General features: G+C 40.7%; 1 protein-coding gene across 1 annotated transcript in view; it reads right to left on the bottom strand.

Annotated features, from left to right (window-relative positions):
• Nell1 (neural EGFL like 1) overlaps nt 1–15,836 on the bottom strand; it is an 806,688-nt gene that overhangs the window by 296,174 nt on the left and 494,678 nt on the right. The window contains exon 14 of the mRNA XM_059253364.1: nt 8,721–8,843. Within this exon, the coding sequence (XP_059109347.1) occupies nt 8,721–8,843 (123 nt within the window). The remainder of the gene's footprint in view (nt 1–8,720; nt 8,844–15,836) is intronic.

Raw genomic sequence — 15,836 nt, 5'->3', positions numbered from 1 at the left:
GGAAAGCTGAGGTGGGAGAAGTCAGTAGCCAAGGCTGCTGCTTCTGTTCTAACCACTCTGCAGTTTAAAGCAATGGGTTCACAACAAAACAGATTCAGATGAAATAAACCTCTAAATGGTTTACAATGTGTATAAAAATATACGTAGGCTTGGAAAAGAGAGGAAGAGGAATATAGACTGTTATATAAAGAAATAGAAAGCTTTAAAATATAAAGTCTTTAAAGAGAGAGTAAAAGTAATATAAAAATAAGCCATGTAAAGACGGAAATCACACAGAGAGTCTAGATTATATTGTCTTGGGGATTTTTAACTGCAAAAAGATATTTGATTGTAAAAGCTGCTGAGTTAAATCAATATGTATATTTTAAAGGTATCTGGACTTCAAAGTTAATGTCTAAGGATATGTTGCTTTGGAAAAGAGGTTCTGCTTTTGTTTCCACAGAAGATGAGAACCTGTGGGTTGCTTCCAGGCTAATATGGTTTGATCAAGGAAGACCCCCTGAGAGGTCTCCAGATGATCCAATATCCAGAACAGCTTCAAGGTAACTGGCTCAGAGAATACAGAATCACAGACTACTCCAGTCAGGACTTGACATAATTCTTAATTTTCTCAGGATCCCCATAAGACTACCAGTGCCCCTTATCAGCAGGAAGTAGTCTAGAAAACTACACCCACATGCCTAAAAACTGGATTATGGATGTTTGTCTTTGTTTAGGTTCTTGGTTACAAATTGTTATTGGTCATAGTCAATATATTTCTAAAGAAAAAAAAGGGATATTATGGATATGAAATAATGAAAGGGTAGATTATTGAATCTACTTTTAAAAAGCAACAGCTTGTGTAAAATGTTTTAAATTGCTATATATTTTAGTTCATTACAAATTTAAAGTTAATTTTGTTATACTGTATGACTCTTGTTTAAGGTATGTTAATGCAGCTCATTGAAATTGTAAGGTATAATTAAGAAATACAGATTAATAATTAGTCATCCATAATAGTCAAACTTATAGTCATATTAGTTAAGTTTTCTAGGTATACATAGATTTATTTCAGTTAGGTAGATAATCTTCAAAGACTTCAAAAACCTACAGATTATGGCATTTAAAATGTTTTAAAAACTTAGACTTTTCTGGACACTGAGACACATCTACTCCTGGCAGTACTGATTTACTTCAAAGAGAATGATGGGTGTTGAAGATACTCTATATGGAGTTTGTCTTCTTCTTGGCACCAAATTGCCATTTGGGCAAGAAATTGCTCTTGCTTAGACTGCTTGACAGGATGTTATATAAACTGGACATGCAGGATTCATAGGAAAGTGATCACTGAATTTGCCAAAGCAAGGCAAAATGGTCCTTCAAGTTATTGTTTCACAGAAGAAACTGCCAGACATTCTACAGGACACAGAAGTGACTGAGAGACTCTAGGCCTGTAGGCTAAAGAATGGATGCCCCAACATTGTAAAAGAACTTTAGGTAACTGTCTGGGTAGCCAGGTGTCTCTGTCATTCTAGATTTTTGGAAGTTGCTTACAATGCATTTCCTGTTTACTTAGGTAATATTATATCCTAGTGGGGTCTTTGATGTAGTTGAAGACTAGATAGTTATAATTATAATTTTCCTTGGTTATGATAACAGATTAATTAAATGTGAAACTTTAGTCTCACAAATATAGGATAGATAGAATATTTTCTTTAATTTTGCCAAATACAAATAGAGTAGATATTGTAAGTGTAGTTCTTGCTTGATAACTGTTCTATTATATGTAATTTTACTATGTTAAAGTTAAAACCTTCCTTTTTGATTAGACAGAAAAAGGGAAGTGCTGTGGAATGTTATTCTGTATGCTGTGAATATGTGTTGCTCTGATTGGTTGATAGATAAAATGCTGATTGGCCAGTAGCCAGGCAGGAAATATACATGGGATAAGCAGACAAGGAGAATTCTGGGAAGAGGAAGGCTGAGTTAGGAGATGCCAACCCGCCGTCCAGGGAACAGTATGTAATGACACACAGGTAAAGCCACGGAACACGTGGCAACATATACATTAACAGAAATTGGCTGAGTTTAAGTGTAAGAGCTAGGCAGTAATAAGCCTGAGCTAATGGCCAAGCAGTTTTAACTAATATAAGCCTCTGTGTGTTTACTTGGGTCTGAGCAGCTGCAGACTGGGCAGGACACAGGAAAACTTCAGCTACAACTTCCTTTAATAGGAAACAGGTTTTTAGGAAGAAAAATGGAGATAGATTAATGGCTGGATAGAAATTGACGGATGGATAGACAGATTTAATGTTCTGAAAACTACTTCTCAGGTCTATGAGTACTTAAGCATGTTTTGGGTCTGCATGTTTTTGACAAGTAATTTCCTACCTCTCTATGTTCAAACTCATGTCTGTGTTGTGCATGTTCTCTGATTAGCTGAGTTTAGTTGAACTGGAGTCTTCTACATTCACATTTATATCAGTTTTGTCTTTTTGCAAATGATTTATAGTCAAACTTCTTAATAGTCATAAATTTTTTGAGAGTCACATTCCTCACAGTAACCTAATTTGGCTCAAGAACATCCATATGCAACTAAGGAGATTATTAAACACTAATGGAAGTGAGTCCTTTATATTAACCTCCATACATAGAAGATTTCAGGTGGCCCTTCTTGTTACTAATATAAACATGGGGCTGGAGGAGTGACTCAGCAGTAGAAAGCACTTGTACTCATGCCTTGGACCTGGGTTCAGTTCCCAGCACCTATATCAGTGGCTATAACCACCTGTAACCCAAGTTGCAGGAAATCTGATGCTCCCTCTGGCTTCTGCAGGTACCTGCATAATGGGTGTTCATACAGATAAGTGGGCACACACACATATACAAAAATAAATAATTTAAAAAAGAAAACTTTTGTTAATAAATAAAGTTGCCCAGGGGTCAGAGCTATTAGCAAGCAATAGGAAAGCCGGGCAGTGGTGGCATATGCTTGTAATCCCAGCACTTGATAGGCAGAGCTAGGTAGATCTCTCTGTGTTCAGGGACACAGCCAGCATTGGAGACACACGCCTTTAATCTCAATACCAACCATAGAAGACCTGGAGGTCTATACAGACAAGGCAGTGATGAGGTGGTCATGTGGTTGGGTTTACAACCAATGAGAAGGCAGAACCGAAAGTCTTTAAAAAGACTTTAACATAGGAAATAGCTCTCTTTCGGAGAGGTAGGACCACTGCAGGAGGAAGGGTAAAGTTTTAGCTCTTAGCTCTGACCTCTTGGCTTTCTTCTTTGCATTGGTTCTGTGTTTCTTATTTAATAAGACAGTTGGTTACATCTACATTTGGTGCCCAACATGGGGCACGAACCCACAACCCTAAGATTAAGAGTCTCATGCTCTACCGACTGAGCTAGCCGGCTTTTTTTTTTTTTTATTTTTGGTTTTTTGAGACAGGGTTTCTCTGTGTAGCTTTGCGCCTTTCCTGGGACTCACTTGGTAGCCCAGGCTGGCCTCAAACTCACAGAGATCCACCTGCCTCTGCCTCCCGAGTGTTGGGATTAAAGGCGTGCGCCACCACCGCCGGCTAGCCGGCTTTTTTATGGCTTGCTAATAGCTCTGACCCCCGGGCAACTTTATTTATTAACATACAAATAACATTTTAATACAAATAAAATAACACCATAATACTCCATGTTTGCTTCAAGAGTTCATCCTCACTGACTGAGTCTGATCCTTGGCTAACCCTAATCTACTTGTTTTCTGCCCATATAAACCAGTCTGAGGTTGGATAAATTTTCAAAATCCTTTCTGAGCAGTTAGGAAATTGCTCTATAAGTAGAGATGTACATAGCTTTCTTATCTGTTTATGGTATGGATACAATTTTACAAATGGGCTGGTGTCTAGCTGGGTCAAGCCCTCTTATCTTATCAGTCAATCTTTTTCTTCACTGTTCTTCCTGGCATTCCGTCTGCAAACCTAACAGCAGAATTTCAAAATGAAGCCTTCCCGAGTTCTTCCTCATTACATTAACCACGTTTCAGAACTCTGTCTAGAGTGCTGTGCACACCTTTGCCAAAGGCTTCACATTTCCCTTGCTATTTGCTTCAAAATCTTCAAATTTCATCTTCTCTGATTCACAGCCTGGCAGTTCATCAATTTTATTATTTCCAGTGATAGCTTGGTATAACAACTTACTATTCTGCTCCCACTCTCCCTCCCCCTACCTCTCACACTGCTGGTGAGCTGCTGAAATCGTCTCTGCACCTGCAAGATGTCTGCTGTCTTTAGGATATCCTCTAATTCAAGATTCCAGTGGCATTGTTGGTGGAGCTGTCACATTACTCTTTCTGGGCCAGACCTTCCCTGGCCTTCTGTTTCTGGCTTCCTGGCATACAGTGTACCCAGCTTGCTATCAAATAGATGTGTCTAGGAAGTAGCTCTTCTATGCAAGTACTCCCTGCAAAGTGCTCATAATACATCACCTCCAAGAACTACTGGATTTTTAGAAGCTTTAGAAGAAAGACTCGCTTATGTGCCAAAAAATTTATACAGTGAACCCAACTAGTGCTTTTCTTTGAAGCCAGACACCCATTAGCAGCCCAGGCTTCACACGGGGTTGGTTTGCATATCTATTTCAGGAATCAGTGACTTCTCAGATGGGGAAAAGCTTGGGTGACCCCTCATTCTTATGACTCCAGACAGGCTTGCTTTCTTATAAAAATCTTCTAGATACCTAAGTGCATATTCCATTAGAAAGCCTATTTGCCTAATGTTCCCTCGGGAGGAAGCTTCCCAGGATTATAGCACACTGCCCTTTTGCTATGCATTGCTGCAGGTGTGTGCAGGAACGGATGAGTAAACAAACCAGCGGTGGCATAGGCTGAGGTAGTCATGTTCAGAGAGCTTCTTGAGACACAGAAAAGGATGATCACCCAGCCTAAGGCATCAGGATGGGCACCCAGAACTTGAAAAGAAACTAGAGAAGACTACATCTCCACATGTTACAGGATCATAAATGTGTCCCCTGACGTACTTGAAAATAAACCCCAGGAAAGGGAGGATTAATTAATTCACTTCTCTAGACGAAAGAAGGCCATTAGAAGATATCACAAGGGTGTCACAATCTATCAGCTCCTGACATGCTGGGAAAGTCGGAGCAAGTGCCTCCCACCGGCTCTCGAGCATTCTTCAGAGTGACTGTCGGGATGTAGAGGGGGTAACAGTAGTTTGCACTTAGCTCCTTAGCTCTGAGTTCCAGGTGCATAATTACACATTTTGTAAAAGACTCCGGACATATCTAACATATCAGAACACCAGTGAGAGCACAGAGACAAACATCTTAGTGGTCATCAGCAGGAGAGCGGCACTCAGGAGGAGGTGCTCACACTCCATTTGACATTCTCCCCCCGAGCAATCGCACCTGGCCTCCTGACTCAGCCTCACAGTCTTACCTGACTGCAAGTGAGTTGAGAGAGAGGATATGGATATATTGGACCTATGCCTCCCAGTGTCTTTCTCACCTCTGCTAGGGACCTGTGTGCCCACAGGATCACCCATCTAGGCTTTCCTCCTGCCCCGAGGAAGGAGAGGAAGCCTCCCGGTGGCATTTCAGCTTTCCTGTGCTTGCTTTCTTTACCTTCCTTTCAGTTGCTACTAAAGTGTGGGAACCTACCATGTCCAGATTTTCTCACACCACAACAGTTCATACTAAGTGTGGGAACCTACCATGTCCAGATTTTCTCACACCACAACAGTTCATACTAAGTGTGGGAACCTACCATGTCCAGATTTTCTCACACCACAACAGTTCATACTAAGTGTGGGAACCTACCATGTCCAGGCTCTCTCCTCACACCACAACAGTTCTTCAGAGCTAATCAACGAATAAACAGTTTTTATGACAGATCTGCCATGAGTCAGCTTGAAGAGAATGACCACACCAAGTTACCTGATCACCCCCAGCCTCTGAGACAAAGGGACAGAATCCTGAACCAACCCACAAGGGAAGCCGCGCGACATGTGTTTCTAGCACAGTATCCCTCAGAGCAGTTATCCCCAATCCCAGGCTCCTTTCTGCCCTTAGGTCCTGTGACAGTCCCGGGAAAGCTTTATTCCTTTAGTTAATTCTTGATCACAGCATGTAAGACCAACTTCACAAGAATGCAACACCTAGAAGGACTCCACGCTCAGGATTTGACACTCTGTAATGACCACTGTGAAGCTCTTAATAACCTCACACACATGGATTTGTTCTAAGTAGGGTTCAGTAAGATCCTGAATGAGTATTCTCCTGGGTACCCTGATTCGTAGTGCAGAGGTGAAGAACGAGCTAGGCCGCATATACCCAACATGTTTGTATATCATCTCCCTTACTCACCAAATCTTGGATAAGACAAGAGGCTGGGTTGGATGCCCTTGAAATCTAGAGCTTTAGTTTAAGTACAGTCCCCCTGGATGCTTCTCTCTCTCTTTATCCTACCAAAGTAGCTTAAAGGTTCTACTAGCAGACACTGAAAGGGTTGGGGTTGAGCACATTTCCAGAATAGCACATCATTCAGAATGACAGTGCCCTCCTGGATGCTGGGTGTCAAGGACCTGGTACACGATGTAGATATCCAGGAAATTGCCTCAGAGATCATCATATCCTTGAGTGCCCTGTCTGCTGTGGATTTAGTATATGGAATCTGGAGAAGGGGAGATGCTTGATTCAAGTTCTCTGCCTTAAGCAAGGTCAGGATGTGGGGGCCATATCCATATGAGGATGTCATACTGCAGGAAAGACCCACAGATACCCTGTGGGTCAGAAGCCATACAGAGCCTGTCTCCATGCCCAAGGAAACACCACTGAACAGTTAATTCCCAGCACAAATGAGAATAAATACTTGACTGCCTTAAGGAACAAGCTTTGCCTGCTCTTGTAAACGGAGCTCACATTTTCATTTGTCTCAGGGTCCTGCAAATCACAGCCAGTGCTCATGCTTGCTTCCTGCTGCTTGCAGCCAAAGGAATCCTAAAGCGTACCCCAGCTTAGTACAAGGCTCAATATTTTCATAATTCTTATAAGCCTCTTTTGTATGAACCAGTGTGGCTTTGTAAACTGTATTACTTGGATTGGAAGCATTGGTTCAAATCTTTTTCCATTTTTAAATGATGAGTCCTCTGGGGCCCTGTCTTACCTCTGCTTTTTGGTGTCCAGACATAGAATTCCCACTCCCTGTGTATTTACAAAATAAATGCCAATATTATCAGCCACCGAGACAAGAATGCTTCCAGGATCACTAGATTTTATCCCGCTAATGACAGATAAGGAAGGAGGCTTAGTCTATCAGCTACATATTGACAACTGCTTAGTTAAAGCCTGATTTCCATTTCAGCACTAATGCTGGGCTGGCAAAGCAGATAAACACGCTCCCACTCGGAACCTTAACCCTCGAGTCAGGCTATGCTAATCTCATTTGGAGCTGTCTGCAAGCATTCTGTCCATTTAACCCTAAATGCCGCGATATTTAGCAACACATACTGCTTGGTTTAAAGTGCTTTAGTCTGTTTATCAAAAAATGGTATTTTAAAAGTTACATATTGTGATTCTAACTGTCTTTCCTTCCTGATTTCTTTTTTTAATTTTTAATTTCCAGTTGGGAAAGAAGGAGATGTAGGAAGGGAAGGAGAGAAGGAGGGAAGTTGTGTCTCTTTCCTCTTTGATTGATTGGGCTGGTTATCACATAGTTAATGAGCAGCTACAGTATGCCAGGCACATTCTTTTCCTAGACATTAAGTTGTGGGGATAGGGCCATGTGCATGCTACCTAGGCCTTCCACCTTCATGGAAAGGCAAATAACAGGAGACAAACATGAATGTGTAACATGTAGTGTCCATTCAGGCTGCTTATGAGAAGCAGATGAGCAAGGTTTGGGCTTCGGAACACTGAGGGGCCACTGTTGATATATACCTCATGATGACACCTCATGATGCTTCTATGATATGTGGACATCAGAGTAGAGACATAAAGGAAGTGACCACCCATGAAGACTGAGAGGATGTCAGTGTCCAAGGACTGGGAGGAATCAATGTGCTTGTGTAGAGAAAGAGTGTGGCTAGTGGGTGGCCAGCTGGGAGGAAGCAGGAGTGAGGCTCCCCATTCTTATAAGACTGAAGGACGGGCTGGGTGGTGGTGGTGCACGCCTTTGATCCCAGCACTTGGGAGGCAGGGGCAGGCAGATCTCTGTGAGTTCAAGGCCAGCCTGGTCTACAAAGCAAGTTCCAGGACAGCCAGGACTGTTACACAGAGATACCCTGTCTCGAAAAACAAACAAACAAACAAACAAAAGACTGAAGGAAGGACATGAAGATGACCATGAATGAACATAATTCCAGAACACTGGCTGAGCTCTAACCAGCGTTTCTAAGTGTAAAGTTTCTCAGTCAAGGAGACAGTCTTTATAAATGTGAGCAGGATTGCACATACTTGCCCTCTGAGCACAGCTCACATGGACCCAAATTTATACCAGAATTGGATCTTTCCTCACAAGTTCCAACCTGCTCTGTAAGACAAAACTAGAGGGCTCCATTCAGATAGGGAACTGCACCAGGCTGTGCAAACAGCCCCAAATCTGCTAAGGCTTTTCTTCCACGCACAATGTCCTGGCCAGCAGGTAGACCAAGAGCAGGAACCAGCTGTGTTCAGCTACCACCGTGACAGCAGGACTTTCCACAAGCACAGGTACAAAGCAGCAAGCCTACCTCTGCAGATGGTGCCATTTCCCACGTAGCCCGGCTGGCAGGTACAGCTGTGTCCCTGGACTGTGTTGGTACAGATGGCATTCTTGTCACAGTTGTGCTGTCCACTGCCACAATCGTCATGTTCTGCAGGGTGGGAGAGAAGGAGAGGAGATGTATCTTTACAAGAGTGGGAACAGCTGGACTGGCTGGAGATGTGTGCTGCAAGTCACCAACAAGAATGGCAGTGACTCGCCAGGCATAGTGAATCATGCCCTTGATCCCAGCACTTGGAAGGGGGGCTGATACAAGAGGATGTAAGTTTGAGGCAAGCCTGGGAAACAGAGGAACTTCCTCTTTGGATCTACTGTCTTTGTCCTAGTGGAGCTAGGGAACCCATCATGTGTTCATATTTAAGTCTTAGAGGATGACCCTCAATGACGGTGCTGAGGAAATTCGTACTGGTGAATTTCCTTTGTGACCAACTCTCATGTATATCTCATGACTCTAAACAGACCGGACATGCACTGCTGGGCTCCAATAGCACTCCTTGACCCAGATCCTGGCAACTGAAGATCTCTTCAGAGATTGTTAAGTTCATCCAGGGGCAGTGCAGCATAGACACTTCTGAAAAACCAGTGCCTTATTTTAGAGTGTGGCAACTGTGTGACAACATAAATTCGTTGACAACTCTAATGGCTTCGTACCTGAAATGGGATAATAATAACCAATTTTCAGAGTTACAAAAATTTCAAGTGCATCAAGGACAGAAAATGCCAGGCACAGAAAAACCATTGTGTGTAGTAGTCATTGTCTCCCCACACCTCTCATCCCCCCCCCTCCTTCCTTCCCCTCACCTTTCTTCTTTGCTTCCCTTTATTTTCTTTTGAGACACAGTCTTGTCTATACAAAGACACTAAATTCCAAAGAGGAAAGCCAACCTAAGACAGCCTGCCAAAGAGCATTTACCAACAAGCACTTCCAAAGGCTAGCACAGGGCCTATGGAGTCGGAGAGGGGATGGCATTCAGGGCTCTCCTGAGGCCTTTCCCTAGCTAATTCTCCAAACAACTCATTGCCATAGGCCCCAGAACTAGCCTATGGACTGTGTATAGATGCCTCATATGGATACTGAAGCACACGGGGTAAAGCAACCCAGGAGGCTACTGGGCTGCACCACAGTATACACTGAAAAGGTCCAGGTTTGAGACCAGCTCTCGTAAGTAACTACCCTCCCTCACATACCCTAGAGGTGTACTTATACAGATGACTACTCTATAAATAAACAACATGGAAAATGTATGTTCTTCCTTTCTCTCAAAACCTGCTATCATCACTAGCTTCTTAAACATTGCAAGAAGAAAACTCAAGTGAAGCTATTGAAATTACAAAAGGCTGTGATCAAGAGTGGAAACTCCAGCTAGAAAGTCCAAAGAATAGCACTAAGTGGAGCAAAAATAAAAATGCAATATAGTTTGTTAAGTGAAGTACTCAATTGATACAGTGATCAACTGAAATGTCTTTCTTTGTCATTTTTAATTTTTAACAAGGCCTTCACCGTGAGAAAGGTTAAATCTCACAAAAACTAGAGTACATATAGAAATGTGTCTCTGGCTTTTTGGATAGCTCAGATTTTCCAAATAGACTGTTTCTTGAGGCCTAAAGACCAGTCAGAAATGTCAGAGAGAAATGTGTGGAGGCTAGCAAGCAGCAAGAAAAGAGTGCAAGATTTATAAAAACAGACTGCTAGCCTTTGCAAAAGCCATCGCTAGCGTGCTTCAGCATAGAATAAGCCTACAGATGTCCAATGCCGTGTATACACTACCAAGTATCTACGATGTACAGGCACAATACCTCATGACACTAGGAACTCTGAGGTAAAGACTCTAGGATTTACAATCTCCTATATAATTAATTTCATAAGCAATTACTAGGATCTAACTGGTAATATTAAGATGAGTAGACACAGCCTCTGCTCACATGAATGATTTATGGTGATCAGACACCAAAGTACACCTAAAAAGAACACAGGAGAGAAGTGAAACAGTTTTAAGTAGGTGATCATATTTCATGCGACCATTGGGACATATCTAAAGCAAAGGATGCTCCGTTAAAAATGGTGTCGTGACAATGGCATAATTCTGAATGATTAGGACAAACCAGCATGTGTGGTCAAGCTAAGAGGAGCACCCACAGCCTGGAGTGAGAATTCATGCCAGAGAAGTCATTGCTTCCACAGGAGAGAAAATGCTTATTGCAAGAACATATAAACTTGTCTTTCAAGAGTGGGGATGGTCTCAGCTAGAGTTGCCTACAAAGAATACTCAAAACAAAAGAACAACATTGGGGGTTACCAAACATTCCAAAGTCAGGTCCAGCCTTGACTACCTGCTCTTGTCACTCAGTATCCTGGAGGACAGACAATTCTCTTATGCAATGAGACATGGCCATTGCTGTCCCAGCAATAGAACTTCATTCCTGTCCTATTTAGGTTTTTCATATTGTTTTTCTAACTCAAAATATTCCTCCTCCACATGGTTGTAATAAATATAGCCCTGTCTAGCTTTAAATACCACTTCAAACCCACATTTTTCCCCAAAAAATATCATTTCTATATCTGTTCTCTAGACCTCGTGAATGTCACCCATCTTGGTGTGTAGTTTATCTTATCCTACTGTGGAAACAACCATGCACTACTGTCTTATGATACTTTCACGTTTTTGCCATCAATGCTAATTAACTTATTATGCTAATAAGGAAGTCCTATCATATTTGGGGGACATTTTAAAGCCCTCGCTTTACCTATCAACATTTTAGATAATGGTATTGAACTGAGAGAGTGCTATACACTGGACTGCATTTTACAGGTGTTCTGCCATTGAATTCACCTCACCACCCTGAGAAATTCTCCCATTTTATAATAAGGAAATGAAGACAAAGGCATTAAACAACCTGCCTAGCATCATAATATGGGTGAGTGAGGGTCCCAGATTTGAGGATCTTCATACCAGGTGAACCATCCCAGCACCAAGCAGTGATTGGAAGCCACCTGGCTATGACCAGAGCCAAACCATGACAAGTGAAAGTGGCCTCATCTTGCCGAAGATGAAACAAACACATCTTCTCTACTCCCCCTGAACTCTGGGAGATCTAACACTTCCTGAGAGTCAAGCTCTATCCAAAGGATGAGGGCTGTGAAGCTCCCATATTTCATTATCTGTAGTCTTATTCAAGTCTACAAAATAACTAGATTTTTCAAAATCTATCTGACAGAGAGGTACAAGCAACACATGATTGCCTTTGAAAAATATCAAATTCTTTGCCAGATGCTGTAAGCAATGTCAAAGGCAGGAGATACGTAAGGACTTATGAGAAGTAACAAGATATAAGGGTGGAGAAAAGAGAATCCAGAACCAGATGCCCCAGGCTGAATATCTGGGTTTGATAGTTTCCAGCTATGTGCACTGTAGTAAGTTATTTCTACAATTTCTATGTGTCTGACTTACTAATAGTAAAATGCGACGACTCATTGGCACCTCTCTCCCGGGATTGTGGTAAAAGCTCAGCTGGTTAATGAAGGTGAAACACAGCATGTTGCTGCCAGTGAGTGCTGCAAGAGTGGGTTACTTGACTACCACTACTGTCGTTCATGGTCTTCAACTACATTTGCACTCTTGCCAGACAGTAGTTAAAAATTAATAAAAGTGTTCTCTCTCCTTTAGTATTCACAGGCTGGAAGACTCAACAAAGTGCTCACTGTCCCACAATAGAAGAAGAAAACAGCCAGGGAGTCATTACTAGTTTTTGATGCCTCTTTTTATCTTACTGCTTTATAATCAATCCACCCCTGAGTCATGCAGACTTCCCTTTCTGGGAGCCCCCAAGATAACATCCCTGTACCATTCCCACTACCGTGCTGCTCACACACCACCACACCTCTCACTTAAGCCTCAGATGCACAGTCTCCAAAGCCCTGCTCCCCACACTGCTTTCTCTCTCAGAGTCATTCTTCACATGGCATGTTTTCAAATCTTTTGGGAAAGAGAATTTGATTATCCTGCCATTCCTGATTAAAAAATAAAAACAAAAACAAAAACAAAAAAAAACCCTCACTGTTCTTAAGTAAACAATTTTTAAAAACCATCCAGCATAGCACCAGAATTGCTTTGTCTCCTCTTTCAGAAGGTCCTGGCTGCCCCCTGTCCATAAGCACTTTCCTCTTCCACCTCAACAGTATTTTCTTGTCCTGGAGATCTCAACTAAACCTTCAACTCATCGATGGAAGAAAACTGGATTTCCTGGGCTGGAGCCATTTGCCCTGTAACATTTCCAAGTCACCACCTTCATGGGCTAACCACACTTACATTTCTACATTCATTAATCGATGATGGATGTCATTCTTCTCTACTGGAGCACACATCTCTTGAGGATAGAAATTATATCTTTCTTTTTTTATTATCTTCCTCTGGCAGAGCTTCTGAAACTTAAGTGCTAATACAAATACTCATTTGTAAAAAGAAGGAAGGAAGGAGGAAGAAATGGGAGGAGAGGGAGGGAACTTAGAAGCTGCAGAGAGGTCAAGGAGAATTAGGACAAGAAAGTGTTATTGAGCTGGTGTGTGAGATTGAGAGGAGAAAAGCTAAACGATAAAGCGAGCTGACATTAGCGTGGTGTTGTGCTGCATTTGTTTCTTACAGTGACTGGCTAAGAAGGAATAGCGTTCAGATGCTGCTGAGAACATGATCCACAAATTGAAATGCAGTATTTTCCAGCCATAAATCTATTAAAAAGTTTGGATCTACCATTCAGATTATATTAGGATAAAATCCATAAATTGAGATTACTTCTTTTTGGAATTTTTTGGAGACATGATATCTCTGCATATCCCTTACTGTCCTGGAGTTTACTCTGTGGACCAAGCTGACCTCAAACTAAGAGAGAGTGGCAGGCTTCTATCTTCCAAATGCTGGAATTACTAAGCCCAACTGAGATTTGTTTTTAAAATGACATATATTTAAATCAGAGAATTAAATGTTAAATAAGATATAGAATGGAATCACTAATGTTTTGATGAACCATAGTACTTCTTGAAATTCTATAATAATAATTTAAACTAGAAAGTCATTTCATATGTTCTTAATAATTAGGTTAATTTCTTTTTTTGATTTCATCAATTTAAAAATGTTTGTACTATGTTTGCGTGTATATCATTTTGCTATGATGTGTATGTGGCAGTGAGAGGACAACTTATAGTGTCTGTATCTCCTTATCCCTTGCAAGTTCTATAGATGAAAGCCAGGAAATCATTTGGTTGTCAGTGACCTCAATGGCACTTGTTTGGGTTTTAAAATTACTTATGTATGTGCTGGCATATGCCATACCACAAGTGTAGAAATAAGAGAAAAACTTGTAGGAGTGATATGTGTTTCCTAGAGATTGAACTCAGGACATCAGGATTAGCAACAACCATCTTTACTCACAGAAACTATTCTCTGACATTCATTTGTTGTTCTGAGAAATTGCTATGAACAAATGTTTGGTCCTCAGAATTAACTAAATCATTCCACATGCAATAAAAACAAAAACAAAGATGATAACAGTATGTCATTTTCATTCACAAATAGAACTTACTATTCAATTTCTCCTATTTTCCATTATATATCAATGAAAACATGTTTACAAGCCCCAAAACAATATTTTACTGATTTAATGTTACAACTAATCTTATCTGAGCATCAATGAGACAGCTGTTTGAAATGTCTGTGTTGTGCAAAGCTGTGGCCTCATTGGAATCACCATATGAAGATGGACAAAAGTAGACCCCGTAAAGTTGTCTTCTATTCTCCAAAAAAAAAGTTTGGATCTGGATTATGTAAAGAACTTTTAGAACTTAATACTAAAATATTAATCCCATTGTAAAAAGGGACAAAATGTTCAATAGAGATTTCCTCAAAGAAGATATACAAATATCAAAAAAATACATGAAGAAATGTGTATATATTAGGAAATTCTAAAACTGAAATATTACCTCAAACTCACTAGAATAACCATTATTGCAAAAACAGAAAATAATAAATTGGCAAATTGGGTAAAGAAATTGAATCAGTTGTACATCACTAGTAGGTATATAGAACATTTCAGCCACTTTGGAAATTTGGCAATTTTTCAAACAATTTTGAGGCATAGCTTATCAGAGCAATGTACCTACCCAAAGAGAACAGAAAACCTATGTCCACACAGAGACTTATACCCAGTGTTCGTAACACCTGAAAGGTGAAGTGGTGGTCAACTGATGAATGTCTAAAGGAAATGTGAAGTAATCATCCAGCAATGGTTCAAAATGAAGCGCTGATAGATGACACGGCATGAATCATGAATTCCAAAACCCTTATGTGACAAGAAAAGAGCCAATCATAAGGGAACATATGTTAAGGGTTTCAATTTATAGAAAATATCCAAATTAGATAAAGTGGATTCATGGTTACTCATGACAAATTTCAGGTGGATGAGGAATGACTATTGATGGACATGAGGTTTTCTTTTTGAGGTGATGGAAACATAAAATTAGGTCATGGACATGGTTCTGTACCTCTGGCAAGATGCCTCAGCACTTGTCATCATACATGATGTCTCCATTTTGATCCCTGAGACTCATGTGGTGAAAGGAGAGAACAGACTCCCATAGTTTGACATCTGACCTCCACGCATGCTGGTGCACACATACTTCTCTCACACACAATATAAATGAAATACAATAATTTTTAAAGAAGTGAGTGCCATGCTCTACAAACTATCATTAAAGGTATTAAAATTACCACATTAGATGTTCTGTCCATGCCCTCACTGGAATGTAAAATCTCACGGTGTTTAGAATTGAATGAAACGGACTTCAGAGAATGGGAATACTTTATGTTGATTATCTTGCTAATGACCCATGTATATTCTGTTCTTCTCTAGTTGAAAACACTATTTATTTCATAGTAACATAGGAGATGTGTTATGTACAAAACAAACACTTCATTTAAAAGACATTCCCTAGTTTTCTAAATACAAATTCTGAAACGCGATGATTGGGGCTTAAGTATGTAGGTTATTTATAACACAACACAGTTTTTTTTTTTTTACTTCAAGTAGCGTTTTT

This window comes from Peromyscus eremicus, chromosome 1 (assembly GCF_949786415.1).
Source record: "Peromyscus eremicus chromosome 1, PerEre_H2_v1, whole genome shotgun sequence".
In the NCBI taxonomy this organism is placed as follows: Eukaryota; Metazoa; Chordata; class Mammalia; order Rodentia; family Cricetidae; genus Peromyscus; species Peromyscus eremicus.
The sequence above is the reverse complement of the archived record's forward strand: the minus strand, read 5'-3'. Positions and strand labels throughout refer to the sequence as shown.